The following is a 24,524-nucleotide window of genomic DNA, read 5'->3' as shown; positions in this document are numbered from 1 at the left end:
TTTTTTGAAGTCTAGGCGTTTTATTCACGTTCAAGAACTAAACTTTATAGTTTTTTTTAATTCAACCTTAAATAAATTCACCCAATCTTTTTATCCTTTGTTAATATTGTTAATTTTCTATGTATAGAAGCATATATATAACGTAGTTCGTTAATATAAATATAGTTGAAATTAGAGGCAGGAAAAGATAGGTCAAAATATACATTTGGTCCTTATACTTGCGTTAATTAATGTCTTAGTCCCTAGAAATGACAATTTAACTCCTTTGGTTTAAAATTTGAAACAATTAAGCCCTGGAAAACCAACCTGATTATAGCACAACGGATAGACGCGTAAACTTTCGATCAAGAAGCCACAGATTAGAATCCTCCCATCTCCACGAACGGTAATCCGTACTATAAAAAAATTCAAACTAAAAAATAATTGAGCATTTGACATAGCAACAACCAGATCATGTAGACAATTAAGAGAGGAAAAAGAGGTAATTTGACCAAGAAAAGTGGCACACACATAACACATTGGCCTTCACTTTGAAACTAGAATTAGAAAAAAAAAAACAAAGACACAAACTAAGGCTTGATTTGTTGCTTTGGATATGAATCAAATGAGCTATATTTGTAATCACATGGCCCCCACTTCACAACTCAATCCAATTACTTTGATTTAAGTTTCAAAGAGAGAGAGAGAGATTGTGATCATTCAACTTCAACAGATCACATGCTATCATGCTTTGTAATGTGATGTTTTTGGTCTATTTTCAACTTTCTAAATCATTCTACCATGACTGTTTAACCCCTTTCTTTGTTCTGTGGGACCTTTCCTTAGTTGTCTCTCAAACATCACGTTTAAATATTGGATCAAAAGAAAGTATACTTTCCAATAATAATACTAGCCAAGTTGTTCGCTTCTTATAGGGCGTGGGTTGCTTCTATGATGCATAAAATGTCGTTCTTATACTAACTAAACATATCCCATGACTAGAAAAGTCATATCGACTGAACCCACTAGTTTACTCCATCATTCGTGTCTAATATATTGTCAATTGTATGAGATATTCATGACAGTTCCTGACTCAAAACCGACATCCAGAAGTCACAAGATGACAATACAAACACTCATTTGCTGGGTTGTCGATACGACTTGGTCAACTCATTCTAACACACACAAAATAACAATACAAATGACACGACAATGGTAGAATTGTACTTATTTTAAGCAAATTCATTTTAGAAGGTAAATACCGATGTATAAAATATCACATCACAGCATAGCCTCTAAACCCATTATGAAGCATAGTCAACACGTTCCCATAGTTGAATGCCTCTTATTTTCTTACGTTAAAAGCACATACTTAAGTTAGTCCTCAAGGTGCATACACCGGATTTCCCAATATCAACCTGACAAGTAAGATAAGACTCAACTTAGCACCAAGAATGTACCTGCCATCCTTCCTACAGCCAATGTTGGTCTTCAAACTCGCATCGTTATTGGTAGCTATACTTTGATTCATGCCCTGCAACACCAATGCATGCCACCTACATCACAGCCACTAAATGATCTTCTTGGCTCTTTCAATGTCCTACAACCTGAGAATTTTGCAAATATTGCATTTCTAGAAACTGTTAGTATTGTTTCCATTGTTTACAAAACTAAATAACATATTCTTTGATAAGGTAGAAAAACAAATATACGAGTCTCAACTAGAACGACATCTTCAAGGCTTGTAGCATGAAAATAAAAATTTGTCTATAAAGAAAAATCTAATGATGGAGAAGTTGAGATTTCACCAACCCATGTTGCACTTTTAAAAGTGTGTTTGAGTACTTTCTTAGTGATCAAGTACACCAAAAGCAGTCAACAAGTGCTTCTTTACAAAGTTCTTTACAAAGTACTTCAAGTGTTGATGAATCTGAGTGAGAAATTTGAGTACGAAGCGTGTTTTCGAACAAGTGTTTTTAGGTGTGCTAAAACCTCACTTAGACGTAGCCCATGGTATGTGCACAATTATGGACAGATGGATACAAAGTACACAAACAAATCATTCGGGAAATAGCAGCTATGGATAAATATGAGACTCACAAGTTATAGAATTCAGAGTTTGAAATGAGGAAAGAAAGTGTTTATGAATTTACGCTAATAATTAACAGAAAAGTGAGAATCCAGTTACGAAAAGATTCATTCAACAAGAAAAAGTAGAAAACAGAACTTGACTCAAACACACCGAAATTGGTGCAGTAAAATCCGAAGTTCAACGTTTGGAGATTGTAGATGGGATGTTTTCCGCCTTGATTCGCCCAATGAATACGAATAAGCGATAGTGCCAGGACATCTGTCATCTTGTGTTGCTTTGGACGTGCTAATTCATTAGCCGCCACCAAACCCCACGTTGTCTGCCGCACTCGAGTGGAGAAACCAAGATACAGCTACCTTACCTATTTTGAGCAACTAATTTGTTCTTGAAAACATCTTTTCAACTGTATCGAGTATAAAATAAGAAAGAATTCCCTGTTCAAATTCACGAAGTTTCAGTTAAAATATATACCTTCTACAGAAAATTGATCATAACTTAGATGTACTTTCGACCAATAAGTCAGCAGATTAAAAATCCTCACACCCACATGTTGAAGTCAAAAGACAAAAAAAATATATATATATATATATATTTGTCTTTTAGAAAATGATATATTTCTTAACAAATTGATCAAAATATGCTTGTGATTACCAGATTAAACCATGTTCAAGTTAGCAACCATGTCATGCTCATGTTCCAGTACAAAAGAAGTAAAAGTCACATGATCAAGATTCACAATTCCAAAAGAACTAAAACACATATTTGGTGGTAGATTTTTTTTTTTTTTTTAAGGTAAGAAACCCCAATTTCATTCGAAATAATGGTTTCAGATCAAGAGGAACATGAAATATGGGAAGCGACCATCTTCCACTCAATATGTCAGTCACAGCATATACAATGTTATCTCCAAAGCAAGTAACAGAGTAATAGAATAGAGGATGGTGTTAATTCTTTTTCCTTTTTTTCTTTTTTTTTTTTTTTTTTTTTTTGGGGGGGGGGGGGGGGGGGGGGGGGGGTATAAGAGTGATTATTCTCTTATCAATCCCTTGAATGAGACTAAAATCATGTGAAATATGATGCCCAATCAAATTATTATATGCTGAAGGCATAATGAAAAATGATGGTAAGCGAAGAACTTCAAAGACCTGATAATCAACTCAGAAGGCACGGCACTTAAGCCTCCATCTTAACCTTCATATCCCCATTTGGTAACCTACTTGGTGCTTGCGCGATCCTTTTTGTTTCCTGTATTTGTTGCAACAAGATTAAAATTTGAGCCCAATAACAGAAAAAAAATTATAAATAATGGACTTTTACGGCAAAATTTTGATTGAAAGTTAAAAAATAATAACAATAAAGAAAATAAATAAACCAAAAACTAAATCAAGAGTTTTCTCTAAGATGCATACTTATGTCTGTTCTTGTTATAATTGATTCACTGGTCAAACAACCTCACAACATAGCTGTTAAACAGAAGTAGAAGTTTTTGGCTTTCCAAACTCAGACATGGCATGGGCTGTCCAAAGCAGAGGTTCTGCTAGGATTTGAGTTTCTCTCCCAAAGTGCAAACACTGGGCAATACCAAAATCATTTCCCCCTCTAAGCTCCCTATCTCCCTCTATTTTATAACCAAGGCACTTCCAACTAATTACCACTATGACCTTACTAATATTCCCAGCATAACCCTTACAAGTACTCTCACAATACATAAATTAGTCATTGGTTAATGAGCATACTAGAAAGGGCTGGTTATAACTAGTGAGTGAGGCAAATTTAGAATTAAGTGATCGCTTGGAAAATTTGTGCTGGGAGAGTAATCTAGAAAGACTATTACAGGTTTATTCCACTTTGATACTGCAATAAATTTTCATCTCCTATCAATTTTTTTTGTATCAAACTGTGAGATCTCACATCGGTTGGGGAGGGAAATGAAGCATTACTTATAAGGGTGTTGAAACATCTCCCTAGTAGACACGTAATGGGGAAGTCTAGAAGGGAAAGCCCAAAAACCTTGAGGGGAAGCCCGAAAACGAAAGCCCAAAGATGACAGTATCTGGATGAGTATCGGTTCCATTGCATAACTCTGAAAGATGCGTTTTAAAATCGTGAGGCTGACGGCATACGTAATGGGCCAAAGCGGACAATATTTGCTAGCGGTAGGCTTGGGCCGTTACACAAATTTGAGGGGAGGACCCATGCTTATTCTGATTTATAATGTCTTTATACAATGTAAGTTACATAAATCACTTACAAGGAGCAACATCACACTAAGAAGCACGAAACAAACAAAACAAGTCAATTTTTTTATAAAAAAAACTAGGATTTGTTGGATAGAAAATACTTGCTAAAAGTATATATATCCAATCATTTTGAGTAAAATTTGAAGGTAGAGATAAAATTGACAGCAAAAAGAAATTTCAACTCACGACAGCAGAAGAAGCACGAATTTCTCTGTAAGACTCAACTTCATCGGGAATGTCTGTTCAAGTTCCTCCAAAAGATGCTTCCGTAAACCCTGAATATAGTAAGTAGTACAACATTCAATAAAGATTTTCGTGAACTTTTGGAAATCAAAATACAAATAAGAGATAAGTAGATTTTAAAAGCCTGCCACATGGAGATTTAAAGACTACCTTGAAGGCATCAGTTCTGCCTTTTGTACTCTGATTTTTTGCAATTCAACTATTTAAGACATCCCTTGCAAATTCATCTGGATTCTTCCCAGCATCAATGAAACTAATGGAACAAAAGATAGAACGAACCAAGAATAAGTGGAAGAGTCAAAAAAAATAAATAAATAAATAAATTTGCAAAGCTAGAAAGACTCACTCAACAACCTCCTCCATAGGAACCTGAATGGAACACTTCTCTGACAATTTAACCATGTTATTTAGCTCCAAAACTAGTGAATTACTGCAAAATCAAGAACAATATCACTGGTATAGAGTGGAATCAGCAGTGAGCAAAGAACGAATTATATATTAGCTGAAGAAAAATTGGGCATACAGGCGTTGTAAAAGAGGCAGCTGATGGATACCCAAAGTTTTCTGTATGGAGTTGATTACTTGGTTCACGTTTTGCTTTGAATCATCCACTGAAGTTAATGCAGACGTATCATTGCTGACCGATCCATTGCCACCACTTCCACCAGTCCCAGCAGCTGAAGACGCATTTTGAGCTGAATCCATTACCTTCTTTTCACTTTCCAAATACCTTGGAGCTCTGAAATGCCTATTTTGCAACAATTCAGTATAAAAGAGTTGGTAATTTTCCACAATATTGCTATAACAGCCTTCTGTCTTACATTTCCATACAAATCTATCAGAATTACAGTCTTCATACCGCAAATCAGAGTACGCGAACCCTAACAAAAACGGCGCTGACAAAATCCCGAAAATCATAACAAAAATCATAACAAGCTTGAACTGGAATAGCTCCAAAGGAATGAACAGAAAATCAATCAATCAATCAAACAGCTTCCCGAAATCAAACAAAAATTAATAATAAACGCCCCAACAAATCATAATTACATAAATTATGGACCGATGAACAATATTTCGCTTAAATCAAGGAATTAAAAATTAAAGAACATAGAAACTCAATCTTACTTGTTCGAGGAGGATTGAGGAGAAAAATCAAGTGGGAGCAAGGGCGGAATGTTAACCTATGAAGCCTTAAGCTTTGAATCCAAAGGGGATTTTCCACATGCGAGAAAGGTCTAATTGGGGCGATGACGTGGAATAGCTGATCTAATACCCTAAATTAACCAAAATATCCTTAAATTTCGTTTTTATTTAAAAAATATATTTAAATTTGGTGTTTTTTTAATTAAAATTCAAAAATACATTTATATTTAAAAAATAACATTTTAAAAATAGCATTAATATTCTTTATCTTTATAAATAAAAAATATTACTGTCAGCACCTCATACACTATCTCTTAATCTTTTAATATTATATTTTAAAGTTAATGAATTTTTTTTTGTAATTTGGTACTAACAGTTAAGGTGTACATGGTCCGGATTATGTCGGGTTAAGGGATTTTTTTGACCCAACCAAAATTTCTTGGTTGGATTGGTAACTCAACCCAACCCGAAACTTTTCACAACCTAACCCAACCCAACCTAACCCTCTATTTTCGGTTCGGGTTGGGTTGTCAAATCTTTTTTTTAAGTTTTATTTATCCACAATTTATAATTTTTCTGACATAATCTTACATAAAATATATTAAAAGTTCACAAATAAATACAAATCAATAAATAATTATTGACAAAAAAAATTAATAAAAAATAACTAGTGAAAATGGTAATATATTAACATAATTTGTCATAAAACTAAACACAATTAAATACCGACATTTTTTAAAATTGGTTAAAGTAACCAAAATACAATGATATTAAACAAATAATAATAATATAAACAAAATAAACAAATTAAAAATATTAAAAATAAAAACAGAAACATATATTTGGCTGACGTCGAACTCAGGTCAACTCGAAGGTTTTGCCCATGAACTCGAAAATCGAACCGATTCCGTTCAGGTTAGAAAAATGAACTCATCCCTACCCGAAATGCTAATCCAACCCAACCCAACCCTTATAGTTCGGGTTGTCGGGTTGAATGTACACCCTTACCAATAGTGAATATATTTTTTATTTTTTAATTTTTTTTTTAAATGATGAAATATAGAATCTAATAATTATTTATTTATTTGAATTTGAGCACGTGTGGTATATCAATAAATAAGAGAAAATTGTGTCGGGGCAATAATTTTAATTTAATTATTTTAAGAATCCATTAGTGGAAATTAAAGATAATATACATGTGACTCATTGGGCCATATCTTAATTATGATGAAATCCATGACATGGAGTTATAATCTACCAAACACAATAATATAACTAATATATAAATACTTTTTTCAAAAATAATAATAAAAGAGAAAAAAAAATGTGGATTTAAATCACGTCGTTGAGGAGATAAGCACGGTTTTCTTTTTATTTTTTTTTTAGAATATAATTTTACAAATTTCAAAATTTTTATTCGAACCTTTCAACTCAATAAAAGAATATTAATATTTAAGCTGATGAGACGCGGACGACATCTTAAACGTCACTCAAGAACAAGAAAAATAAAATAAAAAATAATAAAGAATAAAAAAAGAATATATTAATCGGGTGTTCGGCTCATCAACTCGGGTCGAGTGGAGTGACTAAAATATTTTAGTTCTGGTTTGGAAAATAAATCCACTCTACAAATTTTGACGCATTTGTTATTAAAATGAGAAAGCTCGTATTTTTTGTTTTCTTCGTTAATATATAATATATATTTTTTTTATTAATTTAAATAATTTTTGTGCGGTCTCGAGTGTTAAGGTCTCTCGACAGAGGGTCTCGAGGGTTCCAGTTTACCGACAATACATGAATACTTGCGAAAAGCACTTATTTATCGTCAGAAATCATCCGAAAATTATCAAATTTGTTCATATCTAATGAAACGTTATTGGATCAATTGATAAAGACATTGATAAGAAAAAGACGGTTTTTTTCTCGAAGGAAGCAAAAATTGGTTTGAAGTTCTTCAAAGCCATCCCCTAAAAAAAACTGACGTGGCATTCACACGACACGTCGTCGTCATCCCAAACTCCCAACTTCAAATTTGCCTCTAATTTCCCTTATCAAAAACTCTCATAATGTACACACAATTGCTTTCGTGTTCAGTTTGAAACTCCCAAACCCAAGAAGACGACCACATTCAATTTCGTGTTTAATTTTTCATTTAAAAAATTAAATTTGAAAAAAAAACCTATAAGGTTGACTTGAAACGTTGTGACGTTGACTTGGATTAAAAGTTATATAACGATGTTTAACTATGTCGGTTTTTAATTAATTTGTATTTAAATGAAGGTAACAATGATAATTCATAATGGTAAATTACGAATTTAACCTTTATGAAATTATGATTAGATAGAATTTTATTGAATAAAAATATTATTTAAAATAAATAAATTTAAAGAATATTCTTTTTTATAATTTAGCCTTAAAAAAAACTTCAATGCAAAAAACGTTGACCATATTTGTGAAATTCCAATTTTACCCCTTATCTCCATTTTTTGGCTCTATATAAAACACGACCTTCAGCTCTCCTTCTAAACTCAAAACGAACAAGAAAATAATTATTTTCAATTTTCGAAATAAAAAAATTCTGTTTTTTGTTCTTTTAATTCGATGGCGGAATGCAAAAACCAAAAGTCCTGCGGCGCAAAACGACCGGCCACCGGTGAAACCGACGAGAATTTGATCTCGAAGAAACCAACGGCCATGATTTCGTCTCTCCTCGAGGATCCAGCGGCTGCGATTGCAAACACGCGTCACGAATTCGGCGAACACGGAGGGGTAAATATGTCAATTGAAGCCTCCGCTACATTCACCGTCATGGAACCGGAGACCATGCAGCGGTTATTCGCCGGCGAGCTCGGTCCTGACCGAGACTTCTTCATCTACAGCCGTCATTTTAATCCCACCGTCTTGAATCTCAGCCGTCAAATAGCTGCTCTCGAAGGCACCGCCGCTGCCTACTGTACTGCCAGCGGAATGTCCGCCATCGCCGCTGTCTTCCTCCAGTTACTTGCTAGTGGGGACCACGTCGTAGCGGCTAGAACACTCTACGGTGGAACCCACGCTCTGTTGGCTCACTTTTTGCCGAGGACGTCGAATATAACGACGTCGTTTGTGGATATAAGTGATTTGGAAATGGTGGAGAAGGCGATCGTGGAAGGGAAGACAAAAGTGCTTTATTTTGAAGCGATTGCGAATCCGACGTTGGTGGTGGCGAACATACCGGAATTGTGTCGGATCGGACATGAAAAGGGGCTGACGGTGGTGGTTGATAATACGTTTGCGCCGATGGTTCTGTCGCCGGCGAGGCTCGGTGCTGACGTGGTTGTTCATAGTATTTCTAAGTTCATTAGCGGCGGTGCTGACATCATTGCAGGTACCGTTTCTGACATTTTTTACTGTTTTATCCACGTCAGCAAGAATATTTCAGATAAAAAAACGGATAATTATTTAGTTTTTTAAAATTAAATTTATAAATATTCTTTTTACCATTAATATAAAACGTGGAGTTTTTTTTTTTTTTTTTTTTTTTTTTTTTTAATTCAATTAAAATTTTAGATATTTACTCAAGAAAAATGAGTTCTTTTTTTCAAAAATAGAAAAATTAAATGATTATTTGTTAATAATATAACCAATGTCGGGAATTAGATTAATAAAAGGTATATAGCTCAGCTGTAATTAACATGTACTCATTTAAGTCGTTAAACTGTTGAGTTTGGATGGTACGTGTAGGTGCGGTGTGCGGGCCAACGAAGCTAGTGAACTCAATGATGGATCTACTACAGGGAGGCTTGATGCTTTTAGGGCCAACCATGAATGCGAAGGTGGCATTCGAGCTCTCGGAGAGAATCCCTCACCTGAGCCTGAGGATGAAAGAGCATTGCAGAAGAGCAGCGGTGTTCGCGGAACGAATGAAGAAGTTAGGGTTGAAGGTCATATACCCGGGACTACCAGACCACCCACAACACCAATTAATGAAGAGTATCGGGAACTCGGAGTACGGGTTCGGGGGAATATTGTGCTTAGACATGGGGACTGAGGAAAGGGCAAACAAGCTCATGAATGTACTCCAAAACACTACACAATTTGGGTTCATAGCGGTGAGTTTAGGGTACTATGAAACCCTAATGTCATGCTCGGGTAGTAGCACGAGTAGTGAACTGAGCGGAAAGGATAAGGAATTGGCGGGAATCTCACCCGGGCTCGTAAGAATGTCGATTGGTTATATGGGGACTTTGGAGCAAAAATGGAGCCAATTTGAGAAGGCTCTAGCCAAAGTGCAAGATTTAGGGCTTCCATATTGTAACAACATTTAATTACAAATATTAAACCCTAATGTATACATAGTTGCTTATCAATAAGATCTTAATGTAATAAATAATTATTTGCCATTTATTTCGTAATTTATTTTAAAAAATGTTGCCTTTCTATCGAGATTTCAAAAGTATGAGAGCACGGGTAGATACTCGTAGGTCAGTTCTCCCTTATTTTTAGGCAACATATCTACGATATTGTCGTGATCAATTAATGGGACTTGGTCGAAAAGTGTTCTTAGATTATTTCTAACCCTATACCGTATTTTCTTCATTTCACTGTTACCACATTGAGTTCCACTATAAATTTTGTTCATTATTGTAACAACCCAAGCTCACCGTCAGTAAATATTGTCCGTTTTAGTCCGTTACATATCATCGTCAGTCTCAGAGTTCTAAAACGCGTCTACTTGTGAGAGGTTTCCACACTCTTATAAGAAATATTTTGTTCCCCTCTCCAACCGATGTGGGATCTCACAATCCACCCTCTTGAGGGCCTAACATCCTCGCTGGCATACCGGTCCAACCGCTGTGGGATCTCACAATCCACCCCCTTGAGGGCCTAACATCCTCGTTAGCATACCGAGCCCACCACCTTGAGGGTCGTCTACTTGTGAGAAGTTTCCAGACTCTTATAAGAAATGTTTCGTTCCCCTCTCCAACCGATCTGGGATCTCACAATCCACCCCCTTGAGAGCCCAACGTCCTCGCTGGCAAACCGTCCGGTGTTTGACTCTGATATCATTTGTAACCGTTAGTAGATATTGTCTGTTTTTACCCTTTACATATCGTCGTCGTGTTAAAATGCGTCTACTAGGAAGATTTCACATTCTTAAAAGGAATGTTTTGTTCCCCTCTCCAACCGATGCAGGATCTCACAATTATTTGATTCTCGTGGCTAACTTTATTTTACCGTTTTGGAATTTGAATTTATAAGTAAATTTAATTTATTTTTAATAATATAATTATATATATATATATATATATATATATATATATATATATAAATTATAAAACACATGTATTATGAGATTACACGACGGTTGAAGAGAGTAACGAAACATTTCTTAAAAAAGTATAGAAACCTTTTCTTAGTAAATACATTTTAAATCGTAAGGTTGACGACGATACATAACAAGCTAAAACGGACAATATTTAGAAGCGATAAGCTTGGACGGTACAAATGGTATTAGAGTAAGACACCGAGTGATGTACTAGCGAGAACGTTCGGCCTCCAAAGGGGTGGATTGTGAGACTTTTCATGACGTTGACGATGATGCGTAACAGACCGAATCGAACAATATCTACCAGCAGTTGGTTTGAACTGTTACAAATGACATAAGAGCTAGACGCCAAACGATATGCCAGAAATGACGCTGGGCCACAAGGGGGTGGATTGTGAGACTTATCGTGAGGCTGACGATGATAAGCTGTTACAAATGGTATTAGAGCTAAACAATGGACGGTATGCTCCTGTAGATTGTGAGACTTGTGGTGAGGATGACGACAACAACTCTAAAAAAATCTTTTTTAAAAAAAAGAATATATAAAATTTGATAAAATTATTCAATAAAATAAAAAGAGGGTAAAATTATAACAAAATTTTAAATAATTTATTTCTATTATTATTTAAATTAAAAGCATAAAATCACTTTTAAATTGGAATCTTTCACAAAAGTAGATATGACATTATTATTATTATTATTTATTATTATTTTGATTTGACTTGATACTATCTTTAATAATAATACTTAAAATTTAAATAATATAATGAGGCATGTGCAAAAAGTCTAAATTCATCTTTTTCTTTTCTTTTTTTTTTTTAATATAATTTTATATTAATATTATCGTCTCATTTTTTTCGCTTTTTATTAACATCGATTTTAGTTGGAATTAATTTTTTAAAAGAATTAGTCTCCATAATGCATCGAGATGGGCTAACAGATAAAGACGTCGGATTTATCCCAATTTATTTAAAGTATTCTAACACATCTAGTATTGTCGGTAACTAAATTAAAAATATCGATATTGTCTCATATTTAAATTAGATAATTATTAAAAAAATTAATTTAAATATTACTTTAGGCATCTTCAAAAAAAAAAAAAAAAATGGTTCAAAGGGAAAATATATCAAATATAAATATAAATTATTAAAAAATATATATATATATTTATATATTAGATGCAAATTATTTAAATATTATTTTATGATTATTACGGACTTTGGTCTAACAAATTAGAATGTTGACGGTAGAGTTGAAACTTTTAAAATTCTGATCAGAATAGAATTAATGATTTAACTATACTCAAGTTGATAGAGACAAATTGAAAATCAATTAAGAAATGGAGACAGATTCTATATAGTTTAACTTATGTCGGGTCAAAAGATACGAAAATTGTGTTTGAACGATGCATTTTACGTGCGATAAAGAAGGATCGTCCAAAATATATGGGGAAAAAGTGATCGAAATGGAGGATGGGACCATATGTCGTTAATAATTGGCATCCTACATGCATGAATATGGCATATTGCTTTGTTCTTTTTCATGTTTCCTTTTGCTTATTAAAAAAAAAAAAAAAAAAAAAAAAAAAAAAAACACACAACTGGTTCGATGTTTTGTCTCACGTTATGTTTCGTTCCATTTTTTAAACACGTGATTTTATACATAAGTTTGTTTAGTTTACTTTATGTTAAAATGTTTATAGTGATGTCAAATTAAAATAAATGTTTGTCATTATTCTCGATGAACTAATGAGTTTAAATTTGTAATTAAAATATTAGGTATAGTATTAACCGACCACTGTAGAAGGTCATTGACAATAGTTGTGATTGCTGAAAGAGGCGGCGATGGTTGTCAGGGTGGGCACGAGGAGGGTTATCGACAAAGGTGGGTGGTGGTCGGCTTTGTTGAAATATCATCCCTAGCCCAATAGAGTCAATCACTAGCTCAATAGAGTCAAGCCCAGTAATAGTACGAGCCTATATTTATTTCAGTAGAGATCTTAGGAAAGATACTGTATTTTTAGATAAAAGATTGAGATTTGTTAGATCTAGATTGAGTAGGTTACAGTATAAATACCCCTCCACTCTACGTACGTTATTTATCCCAGAAATAAAAAAACAATAAAAAAGCAGCAGTATTCTACAAAATATTTTGTATTATCTTCTCGATTGGTCCTAATAAAAGAGTGTCTTGTATTCTCTTCTCGATTGATCTTAATAAAGAGTGATGTTTTGTATTCTCTTCTGGTCTTAATAAAAGAGTTGTTTTGTGTTTACCACAGAGAGTTGTGTTCAACCGTCCAAAGTGGTTGATAACAATCACGGTGGAAATGAAAATGAAGTGTGAGGACATTTTGGTCATTTCATACATAACTAAGATTTTAGAGTGGTGACCAAAATTGTGTTTATTTACCTACGTAATGTTTACCGTTAAACTTTTAAATTCACGGTAGTAAAAAGATTGTCCGACCAAGTTTGTGTTTATTTACCTACTTTATTTCAATTTTAAATAAATCAATTTTAGATTCAAACCCGAATTCATTCATTCAATCAAATAAAGACAACAAAATTATAAATTAATTTTTTTTTTTACAAAATTATTTATATATTTTTATGAAATAGCTAAATATATATTTTCGGGAGTTTTTTTTTTCTTTTTTTATAAATTAAATTACATATTTAATCTCTAAACTTCGAAAATTCCGTCTACTTTTTTAAGGTTAAATATTGGTATTTTTAAAGTTAAATGTCTTAATTTGTAGAAACCGTGTTCATTTCGGACCTACCATCGGAAATTAAAAACTATATTATTATTATATATAAGTTAAGAAACAAAAATTTTAAAATTAATACTAATATTTAAAAAAATTTAAAATCCCAAATATCAAAATATGTCATTTATTGAAAATACTAACGAAAATATTGTTGAAATTTGTTAAAAAGATTATATATAGAAAAATGAACGAAGTATTTAAATTAAAAAATAAATATTTTATACTTTTTTAATAAGTTAAAAGGTATTAATATCATATTATATTCAAATTATTTGGTTTTTTTTATTTTTTCTTAATAAAATATTTAAATTTTAAACCAAATTTTAATAATAAATAAATATAAATATAATTTAAAAGTCTGATTTAAATTTTTTAAAAACAAATAATATTAAAAAAAAAGAAAAGAAAAAATGGACGTACAGTGTGTCGCTTGTGACACTCAACAATGGCGGAGTGGTTCCACGAGGGGGTTGGGAATTGGTAATCGCTTTCGTCCTTCAATTTTGTTCTTCGCGGATCTTCGATCGGCTTGTTTTCCGGAGCCTTGATTCAATCTCATTCTCTTCCTGTTTGCCATTTCACCATGTCGACTACTCCCGAGGAACCTAATAATTTGCAGAACGGAATCGTAACTGAGCCACAAATTTCTTCAGAATCAGAGCAAACCGATGAGTCCAGATCAGAGCCAGAACGCATAGCGGACGCAATTCCCAAAGCTGAATCACAGCTAGAACGAGAATCAGAATCAGAATCAATTTATGTAGAAGCAGAAGCAGAATCAGAGCTGGCGTCTCGAAGGAAACAGTTATCGGAGTCACTGCCATTACAGGTAGTGACGAATGTCTCAGATCCGAAATTTGATGAGTCTAAAGGAACCTCGATCCCGTCCAACGGCATCGAGAACTCGCAGCCTACGCTGCGTAAAGATGAAGGAAGCCGGACGTTTACAATGAGAGAGTTGCTGAATGGATTGAAAGGTGAAGATGGCAACGACAGCGTTAACGAATCTGAAGGCGAGAAGCCCGATGGTTACAGGTTTGTTGTGTACTTGAGAATACTGAATATGGTTGATTGGTAATCGAATGCTTTCTAATAATGCATTATAATCTCCAATTATTTGAAATTGAATGGTGAATGGTGACTGTTCAACCTGATTTTTACGACAGTTCCATCCAGCTTGAAGGTTGAAAGCTGAATTTTCATTAAAAATAGTAATGGGTTAGTAGTTTTCTTTCAAAGAAGAATAGTTTAGGCGTAAAAATCAAGGAACTCCCATTTGAACAAGTCAATGTCTGAAAGTCAAAGTTCATCAAAAGTTCTCTAACCAGCTTGCTCGGCGTCTGCTAGTTTTCTTCTCTTTAACGATAGTTTTCACCATCTGATTGACCCCCCTGCCAAATCTTCAAAGCCGATTCTCTCAAACTCTCTAGAGCAGATTTTCTTCCTAGAAGGGTAAGATACAATGATTGCTTTGAACGATTGAATACTGTCAGGGACTATCCATTGTTGTTACGGTTAGTATAATGGCTTCTCTGCGAGAGTTTTTTGTTTTGCATGTTAGCAAATCCGATGATCCTATTGAATTCGGGCAGACCTTGTGTGTAGAATCTGGTCGTTCGATTTACCGTTCAGTTGACACCAAGTTTTTGTTAAATCTGAACATTGCTTCAACCTGACCCAATTCAACCCATGAACAGACTAAGTTCTGTCCTTCATTACATTATCCCAAAACAGGATATGTTCCCATAAAACGTTTCTGAGGTTTGGATGTAATCATTTTAGTGGTAAAAGAGCTAGAATCCTTCGGTTTATTGAAACGAAGTCTTTCCTTGGGACTTTGGTTTTGAAACAAGTTTTATTATTATTATTATTTGGTTTTGAAACTGGCTTTGCCTTGGGTTTGATTTCTTCACAACTTCTGTTGCTATAGAATTGGATTTTGTGGCTTCAAATTTTGGTTATTTCATTTCTACCCAAATAGGCTTTTATTAAAGTGATAGGAAAGTGTAGTTGGTTTCAATTTAGTGACTTCTGGTCAAATTGGATTGTACGGCCTATTCCAATTGCACTTCGCCCATTATCTCCTTGGGTATTAACTTAACAAAAATCCCAATTAAGAGTTTTAATTTTGTTTGTGTTTCATGTTCCTTGTACCAACCTTGAAACTGGTTAACTGAAATGATAAATTGACATGTTATCTGTTTGGCCTGCTCATTTTTATACTAACGTGCTTCGTTTGATTAACCTTAGAAAAGAAATATATCTTGCAGCTTGGTTTTGGTTCGGGCTCAAAATTAACCCAACATGAACCACTTACACTCCCAATAATTGTCAATTCATCTTAAGCATAACTCATTTTGGAATTAGTCAATTCATTTATGTATACTCCTATCCGTTCCTTTTAGCATACTGATCTATTAGTTCTCTCTCTCTCTCTCTCCATTTGATTTTGGTTTGGATTAAGAAAATGCTCATTATTATCAGTGGAGTCTTTAATTGCAGTAGAGTTTTGATGTTACCACCTTTTGTCTCAATAGCTATATTCTTTCTTTACTGTATGAATTTGCACAGTCTTAACCAAGATAGCCCACAACAGCCTTATTCTGAACAGAGCAGAGCTGCCATGGAGTTGATCAGCAGTGTTACAGGTGTTGATGAAGAGGGCCGTTCTCGCCAACGTATTCTCACATTTGCTGCTAAGAGGTATCATCATAATACTTTTTGTCCTTCGTAATTGCATCTACTTGGTTATGTTTCTTATAATAGATCTTGTAACTTGGACTTTGAAATCCTATTGAAATCAGGGCCCAGTTGTACTTCCCCATTTTATCCAATAGGATCTTGTGTTGTGTCAGAGCCTAGTTGTGTCATTGTGATGCATTGAAAGATTGAGAATTGGATTTTCACTGCAACCAAAAAAAAAAAAAAAAAGGTGCATACTTGGTGGTTAGTAAAGGAGACAATAGATAATGCTATATGTAGCATAGTTGTATTTATATAGATAATCATGGGTATTTGATTAGGTTTCATGCAAAGCAGTAAAGGATTAACTGATTTTATAACATGTAGAGTTTACAAACTTATTAAGGAATATCTATATTCTAGTTAGGTGGGCGCATTGATTTCCAAAGGGGTATGCCTATGTGCAAACCACCTGTGGCATAGATGAGATGCAAGGAAATCACCTCAAGATATTTTGGGTATGTCTGCTTGGAGATAATTGTAGGAGGGTAGATCTCACTAAGGCTCATATCTTTCCCCCTTGAATTGTTCTTCGGTTAGAAAGATTATTACGCCTCAGTGTACTTTGGGCTATAGAAGAACCATGGGTAGCCTGCAAAAATTAAACTATGATGTCCAAGACATATGAGTGGTGCCCAACAAGTATATATATAAAAGAAAGACCGAGAACCCTTTTTTTTTTTTTTTTTTGCCTTTTGGTTATGATTATTGATAAAAGAAAATATTATAGTTATTTCTTATCAGAAATGGAATCCATTTCTTTCTTAAAAAAATGGCTACTCTTATAGAGATCCTTTGATTATAAACATTATATTTTCCATTTAAAAATTGCAGGTATGCTAGTGCAATTGAGAGAAATTCTCAAGACTATGATGCTCTATACAATTGGGCTTTGGTCCTCCAGGTCTGAGATTTTATATGATCTATTTTGGGAAACTGGATTTCTTATACCCCTCTATTTCTAAATCAATAATGTTGTAAAGTGCAGAGAGATACTATTGACGGGTCTCTAAAACAACTCCAGATCAATTGAATTCTGTGTTTGGTATAAAAATATAACACAACTTAGCCGACACCTTCCAGTACCTAGTGTCAATAATTTTTTGTAAAAAGACCAAAGGATATGAAATACGATGAAACATTTAATTTTCTTTGATAATGCAAGTAAAACATCATTGTAATAATACACCGTAAAATGAACAGATCTCTACATTCTGTTATAAGCAATATCACACTATTAATCTGGTGTTGCAGGAGAGTGCAGATAATGTTAGTCCAGATTCCACTTCACCTTCTAAAGATGCATTGCTTGAGGAGGCTTGTAAAAAGTATGATGAGGCAACCCGTCTTTGCCCAACACTTCACGATGTATGTAAAAAAGAAACCTTTTTGTACTTTTACTAGTTAGGATGCTATTGCCAAAAATGTGATCAGAAGATGGGGAAAAAAAGGAAAAGATGGACAAACTTTGAAGAGTTTCGAATATTGCTTCTGCCAGAAATGAACTTATTTAGATTATTGAGTTCTTTTTTTTTTTTGCAAGATGAATCAGAATGAATTTTCCTTGGGCCCATTTTTCACGTAGTAACTATTTATTCCTGCTGAGGGTTTGATAAACCATGGCTGAAAGTAGGCCTTCTTTTATACTTGGTACTGGCAGATTTAGAAAATACTTGTATGCATTTTTCACCTGACCTGCAAAATTCATCGTTGGTGCTGTCTTAATGATTGAATGTATTTGGATGCATCCCAGGCTTTTTATAATTGGGCTATTGCAATCTCTGATCGGGCCAAAATGCGTGGTCGTACTAAGGAGGCTGAAGAACTGTGGAAGCAGGTTTGTACTTTCATCCCTAATGGGTTTTTGTCATTATGTATTTGAAAAATCTCTCATCCGTAGTGTATTTATTGTTCTGGTAGAAAGGAGGGGCTCTCATTTTCTGGGTTATATCTCAATTTTCTCTGGGGATAGAGAAGAATTTAAAATTTTGCTATTTACAGTGCTAATGTGATCACTTTGATTCAATGCAACTCCTCCAGTTTTTGTTATCTTCTTCTCTTTTTGAGCGACGGTTTCATTAGATATCTTACAATTGAAATCCCTTCCTTAATTTTATATCAACAATTTCATTACTTGATGAAGGCATCAGTTGCCTCATTAACACGTTGAAAGTTTGAATCCCCACCCTCCTTACAATTTTATATTTTTTTTAAAAAGGAACTTGCCTTTTCTTTCAAAAGTATCATTTAGGCTGTTAACTGTGTAAAAGGTTTAATTATACTTCATCATCAACTCCGTGATGAAAATTTGGAAGTGTCGGTAAAACACATAAAATGCAGGCGCTAATTTTCAGGAATTGTTTTTCCTTTTCATTTGAACTTATCATTTCAATTATTCTATCATTCAGGCTACCAAAAATTATGAGAAAGCTGTCCAACTCAACTGGAATAGTCCCCAGGTACATCTCAAGAAATTGGTAGTAAACCTACATGTGCTTAAATTTATCTCTTCGATTTTCTTCTTTGTTTGCATTGTGTTCTCTTTGTGAAGTTGATTCTAGATAAGCCTCCATAACATTAAAATAATTCTTTGCATTTATTTTTTTTGCAAATGCCTTAAGGCTAACTATTTTTGGATCTATTTCAGGCGCTAAATAATTGGGGGCTTGCTCTGCAGGTACTTATGTTTTTCGCATTAGATTAATCTTCAATTTGAAATAGTTTCTCTTGCCCACCTCCACGTACTCAACCATAAGCAATATGTGTAAGAAACTTGTTTTTATTGAATATCCGTATATCATGATCCATTTCAGGAACTCAGTGCGATTGTGCCAGCACGAGAAAAGCAGACAATTGTAAGAACAGCTATCAGTAAGGTGACAATAACACTTATTTGGGAACATCTAAATACCAAATAGTTGCAGCCTTTTGTTTAACACTTACTGTTACGTTCTGTGCGTTGTTGGTAACTCAGTTGTCTTCCAATTGCAGTTTCGTGCAGCTATACAGTTGCAATTTGATTTTCATCGAGCAATTTACAATCTTGGTACTGTTTTGGTGAGTCCGTTGCCTGCCCCATATATGGAAATTACATGACCTTACATCTGCTTAACGCGCCATGTTTAGAATGACTCGTCAACTTGTGTTGTAGGGATGTGTACAGAAGATTCTTAAGTGCTGTTTATATAAATGACAAGCAATGGAAAACTTATGTCTTGATTGATTTAGATCAGATAATATAAATTTGCTCAAATCTTAATTCATTTCTGACCTCTACAGTATGGACTCGCTGAGGACACATTACGGACTGGTGGAACAGGGAACTTTAAGGATGTTTCCCCCAATGAGTTGTACAGCCAATCTGCAATTTATATTGCAGCTGCTCATGCTTTAAAACCAAGTTACTCTGTAAGCCCAGTCCTTTTGTTTCGAATAATTTCCGTGTTGTTGTGCCTGATGTAGAAACCAACTATTGTGTTCCGTTCTGTTCAGCGTCTTTTACACTTTTTACCAAGACTTGACACGTAATTGTGCACAAGTACGATAGTTTTTTAAGCCAACTTCTAGTTGTTCGTGGAAAAGGAAACAGAAACATTTTAAATATTATAACCGAAGCTTAAAGTTTCAATTTTTCTTCCATTTCTCTTGTTTTCCGTTTAGTCATTTATTTCTTCACATACAAGCTTCAATTGAAGTTTTGATGTTTGTTTTTAATAGGTTTACAGCAGTGCCTTGCGGTTGGTTCGTTCAATGGTTAGTCTGACTTCTCGAATAATATGCATCACAATTGACCCCGTTTTATTTTCTATTATTTGCTCAATATTTGTAGACCAGAAAGCTTTCTGTAGTGTTTATATGGTTTAGTTTAATATGCGCTGTATTGATCTTTTAATGAGATGAGAAATATCTGTATAAAGTTCTAAAATAAATGAAGTTGTCAATGTCTACGTCTATAATGTTATCAACGGTTGGGGCATGTCATGTGTTTAAGTTTCATGATGTGAGATCCACATCGGTTGGAGAGGGGAACAAAACATTCCTTATAAGGGTGGGTGTGAAAACCTCTCCTTAGGAGATGTTTTTTAAAATCGTGAGGCTGATGACTATACGTAAAGGGCCAAAGCGGACAATATCTGCCAGCGGTGGGTTTAGGCTGTTACAAATGGTATTAGAGTCAGACACCAGACAATGTGCCTGCGAGGATGTTGGGCCCCCAAGGGGGTGGATTGTGAGATCCCACACATCGGTTGGAGAGGGGAACAAAACATTCCTTATAAGGGTGTAGAAACCTCTCCCTAGTAGATACGTTTTAAAATCGGGAGGCTGATGGCGATACGTAATGGGTCAAATCGGACAATATCTGCTAGCGGTGGGTTTGAGCTGTTATAAATGGTATCAAAGCTAGACACCAGACGATGATGTGACAACGAGGACCCTGGGCCCCCAAGGGGGTGGATTGTGAGATCCCACCTCGGTTGTTGAGGGGAACGAAACATAGGGTGTGGAAACCTCTCTAGTAAACGCATTTTAAAACCGTGAGGCTGATCAGGCCAAAGCGGACAATATCTACTAGAGGTAGGTTTGGGCTGTTACACTTGTATTGCTTTCGATCAAAGTCTGAAAGGCTGTGTCTATCAATGAAGATTACTATAGTAGTCAAAAGTATGGCCATGATGTGTCATGTCGTTATAACTTTAGCATATACCCATTCAAGCATTTTACTGTATTTTTTAAGATTCCAAGACATCTGTAACCCGTAAATTCGGACTCATCATATATTCTGATTTTACTTTCTGGTGACATCCCTTGATCCGGAATTATACTTTGGTGCAATGAACTTTTCTGGAACTTGCCTTTTTTACAGCTGCCGTTACCCTATCTAAAAGTTGGGTACCTGACTGCACCTCCTGTAGGGAAACCACTTGCTCCACACAGTGATTGGAAACGTTCACAGTATTTTCTAAATCATGATGTTTTGCAAAAGGTAAAGTTCTATCTGTTTTTATTGTTTAGATTTTATCAGTCAGCCGTGGGAGATGGGTGCGTTATGTGATTTGGTTGAAACTGATATTGAACTACTTGTGGTCAATCCTCTTTCAGCTTAAAATAGGGGGGGAACAAATACAAACATCCCCTAATGCTTTAGGAAGATCTGGAAGTACCTTGAATGGCGATATGCCAATCAAAGTAGAAATTCCAGATATTGTATCTGTATCAGCATGTGCAGATCTAACTTTACCGCCGGGCGCTGGACTTTGCATTGACACAATCCATGGACCAGTTTTCTTGGTGAGCTTGAGCTTTTACGTCTTTTTTTCTTTTTTTTTTAATAAATAAGAAACCATTTCATTTATGGTAGGAAATTGTAGAGGAGAAGATGCCCAATTCTAGGGAGTTTTTTAAAAAAACCTCTCCAGTTGGATCGTAAAGAGGAAACGGTATGAGTTGGCTTAATGGCTTAGAAGTTACCTTGACAATTGAATGTAGTTGGCTGAAAAGATTGTTCCATGAGAATAGTCGAGGTATGCTCAAGCTAACTTAGACACTCACGAAATAATCGAATGGAGTTGGCTGAAAAGATTGTTCCATGAAAATAGTCGAGGTATGTTCAAGCTAACCTAGACACTCACGAAAAAACCGAATGTAGTTGGCTGAAAAGATTGTTTCATGAAAATAGTTGAGATATGCCCAAGCTAACCTAGACACTCACGAAAAAACCGAATGTAGATGACTGAAAAGATTGTTCCATGAAAATGCCCAAGCTAACCTAGACACTCACAAAAAAGTCAATGTAGTTTGCGGAAAAAGATTGTTCTATGAAAATAGTCGAGGTATGCCCAGGCTAACCTAGACACTCACTCACGAATAAACCAAATGTGTTGGCTGAAAAGATTGTTCCATGAAAATAGTCAAGGTATGCCCAAACTAACCTAGACACTCACGAAAAAAGGGGAAGAAAAAGTAAAAGAAAAGTTAATAGTAACTAAAAGAGAATGATAACAAAAAGAAAAGAAAGATCTTTTGAACATCGAACCCATCAATTTCACAATATCTAAAAAATTATCATGTCTGATATGTTCGAGTAGCAAACTGCTATTAGAGTGGAGTCCACTGATCACATTGAAACTCCCATAGTTTCGTTTGGTGACTCAACTTACATCGTACCATATCCCTGTTCGTGGACCATAACACATACACTATTATGACCAACAATTATGAACTTATATGATCACCTTATCTACTATATATCAGGTTGCTGACTCGTGGGATGCGCTCGACGGATGGCTTGATGCAGTTAGATTAGTTTACACAATCTATGCTCGAGGCAAGAACGACGTTTTGGCTGGCATTGTAACGGGTTGATGATTATTATCAAGTATGAAAATTTATTACTTATATTACCTTGACGTTTATATTATGCTTGCTTATAGTAGATTGAGTATTCATTTCGGAACTCAATTTTTGGGGTGCTTTTCCAGTGCTTATTACATGTTTCTGGGCTCTTTGAAGTGAGCTTCGAATTAATTTCATGGAAACTTTAATTGAATTCTTTGATATTTTTATCTGTAGAACTTGACAACCATAGAAAAAATATTAATTTAGTCCTAAAAAAGATGGATAATAAAATTGAAAATCTATGAATTGTGGTAAAAAAAAAAAGGTAAAAAAGGTTATGAATTGTGGTAGGGGTGAAAAGTAAAATGAGAAGAACACTGATAGTTGATGATGGAGGTCAGTACACCAACCGTAATGGGTGTAAAATTATGAATTTTCACCGTTGAAATGAAAGCACTCAAAAGGCTTTCTGTTCTAGCTAGCATGACCAAATGCTATGGTCGGCTGCCAAACTTTGGAAATCAAAATGGACTTTTGGTTTGGTTTCTAAGTAAATTTTACGACTTTTACGAGTTTCTCCACGACTAAACATTGTCAAAGAGCAAACCCGAGGGGGCTACTATGCTTACAGTGCATTGATATCACCACCAGTGTTTTGTTACTACTCCACCTAGTGCTCCTATGCGTGCAGCCGCATGCTATAGCAAGCTAAGCTTCACATGACTGCCAAAAGACACTCTCATGGTCAAAGAATCTGCAACACGTTAGAGAGCTTTTAGATCTAGCCCTAAAATGTCCATTCTCAAGAGTTTCGGGGATCATTCTTAATTTTTAAAATTTTAGAATTATGGTAAGATAATACATAGAGGCCAACGACATAGTCTGCGTTGAGATCATTGTTCAAAAATATATATATATATATCACGTTAACATAATAAACACTAGTTTATTTTTCAGAAGTTGAATTCGAATCTTTAACTTTTTGGTCAATGATTATACCTTTACTGGCTAACACTAACACTAACACATAACACAAATTATCTTTTTGAAATGGTTATCTATAACGACCTAAGCCCACCGCTAGTAGATATTGTCCTTTTTGAGCTTTCTCTTTCGAGCTTTCCCTCAAGGTTTTTAAAACGCATTGCACCCTTAATTTATTGTCTCCAATCGAGTGAGATCTCACAATCACCTCTATTCGGGGCCAGCATCGGCATTCGTTCTCCTCTCTAATCAATGTGAGATCTCATAATCCATCCCCCGAGATCTCACAATCCACCTCTATTCGGGGCCAGCATCGGCATTCGTTCCCCTCTCTAATCAATGTGAGATCTCACAATTCATCCCCTTTCGGGACCCAGTGTTCTCGATGACACTCGTTCCACTCTCCAATTTCCCAATTTATTCAAACAAGTATTTGTGATAAATAATAGAAACCCGTGATTAAAAACAACAAATAGGTAGAATCCCGACACGAGAATAAGAGAATTGCTAACCCTAAATTCTATATGTAGCTTTGTTTGAAAGTTTGAAGGTGCAAATTGGAGGTGAGAGAATGAAGATGATCATAGACAAGAACTTAAAAGAGGAAGACAAAGGATAGTGTTCATGGTGGTTGGTTAAACATGCCTTTGGTTTTGTAATAGTGTTTGTACAATCCTCATGTGT

General features: G+C 34.8%; 2 protein-coding genes and 1 pseudogene across 4 annotated transcripts; 2 read left to right on the top strand and 1 right to left on the bottom strand.

Annotated features, from left to right (window-relative positions):
- Positions 1-2,026: 2,026 nt before the first annotated feature.
- Positions 2,027-5,816, bottom strand: LOC111799589 (mediator of RNA polymerase II transcription subunit 10b-like; annotated as a pseudogene). The gene is made up of 8 exons (XR_015422297.1): positions 5,680-5,816; positions 5,376-5,450; positions 5,078-5,302; positions 4,901-4,984; positions 4,705-4,807; positions 4,498-4,586; positions 3,217-3,316; positions 2,027-2,505 (listed from the first exon to the last, which is right to left on the bottom strand). The product of XR_015422297.1 is annotated as a mediator of RNA polymerase II transcription subunit 10b-like (transcript).
- Positions 5,817-8,215: 2,399 nt separating this feature from the next.
- Positions 8,216-10,083, top strand: LOC111799643 (methionine gamma-lyase). The gene is made up of 2 exons (XM_023683066.2): positions 8,216-9,064; positions 9,421-10,083. Exons 1-2 carry the CDS (start codon positions 8,299-8,301, stop codon positions 10,002-10,004), a joined length of 1,350 nt encoding a protein of 449 aa, XP_023538834.1. The 5' UTR covers positions 8,216-8,298; the 3' UTR covers positions 10,005-10,083.
- A 4,124-nt stretch (positions 10,084-14,207) lies between these two features.
- Positions 14,208-23,067, top strand: LOC111800892 (protein HLB1). 2 transcript variants are annotated; one of them, XM_023684796.2, is made up of 15 exons: positions 14,208-14,813; positions 16,350-16,481; positions 17,355-17,424; positions 17,775-17,888; positions 18,274-18,357; positions 18,929-18,979; positions 19,168-19,197; positions 19,334-19,396; positions 19,512-19,577; positions 19,800-19,928; positions 20,238-20,273; positions 21,385-21,504; positions 21,621-21,809; positions 21,880-21,958; positions 22,773-23,067. In XM_023684796.2, exons 1-14 carry the CDS (start codon positions 14,362-14,364, stop codon positions 21,946-21,948), a joined length of 1,605 nt encoding a protein of 534 aa, XP_023540564.2. In that variant the 5' UTR covers positions 14,208-14,361; the 3' UTR covers positions 21,949-21,958; positions 22,773-23,067. The 2 variants fall into 2 exon arrangements, with proteins under 2 accessions (XP_023540564.2, XP_023540563.2); XM_023684795.2 differs by lacking the exon at positions 21,880-21,958 and having other exon boundaries at positions 14,210-14,813.
- Positions 23,068-24,524: the final 1,457 nt, after the last annotated feature.

This window comes from Cucurbita pepo, chromosome 8 (assembly GCF_057944985.1).
Source record: "Cucurbita pepo subsp. pepo isolate OVF chromosome 8, ASM5794498v1, whole genome shotgun sequence".
NCBI lineage: Eukaryota > Viridiplantae > Streptophyta > Magnoliopsida > Cucurbitales > Cucurbitaceae > Cucurbita > Cucurbita pepo.
The sequence above is the reverse complement of the archived record's forward strand: the minus strand, read 5'-3'. Positions and strand labels throughout refer to the sequence as shown.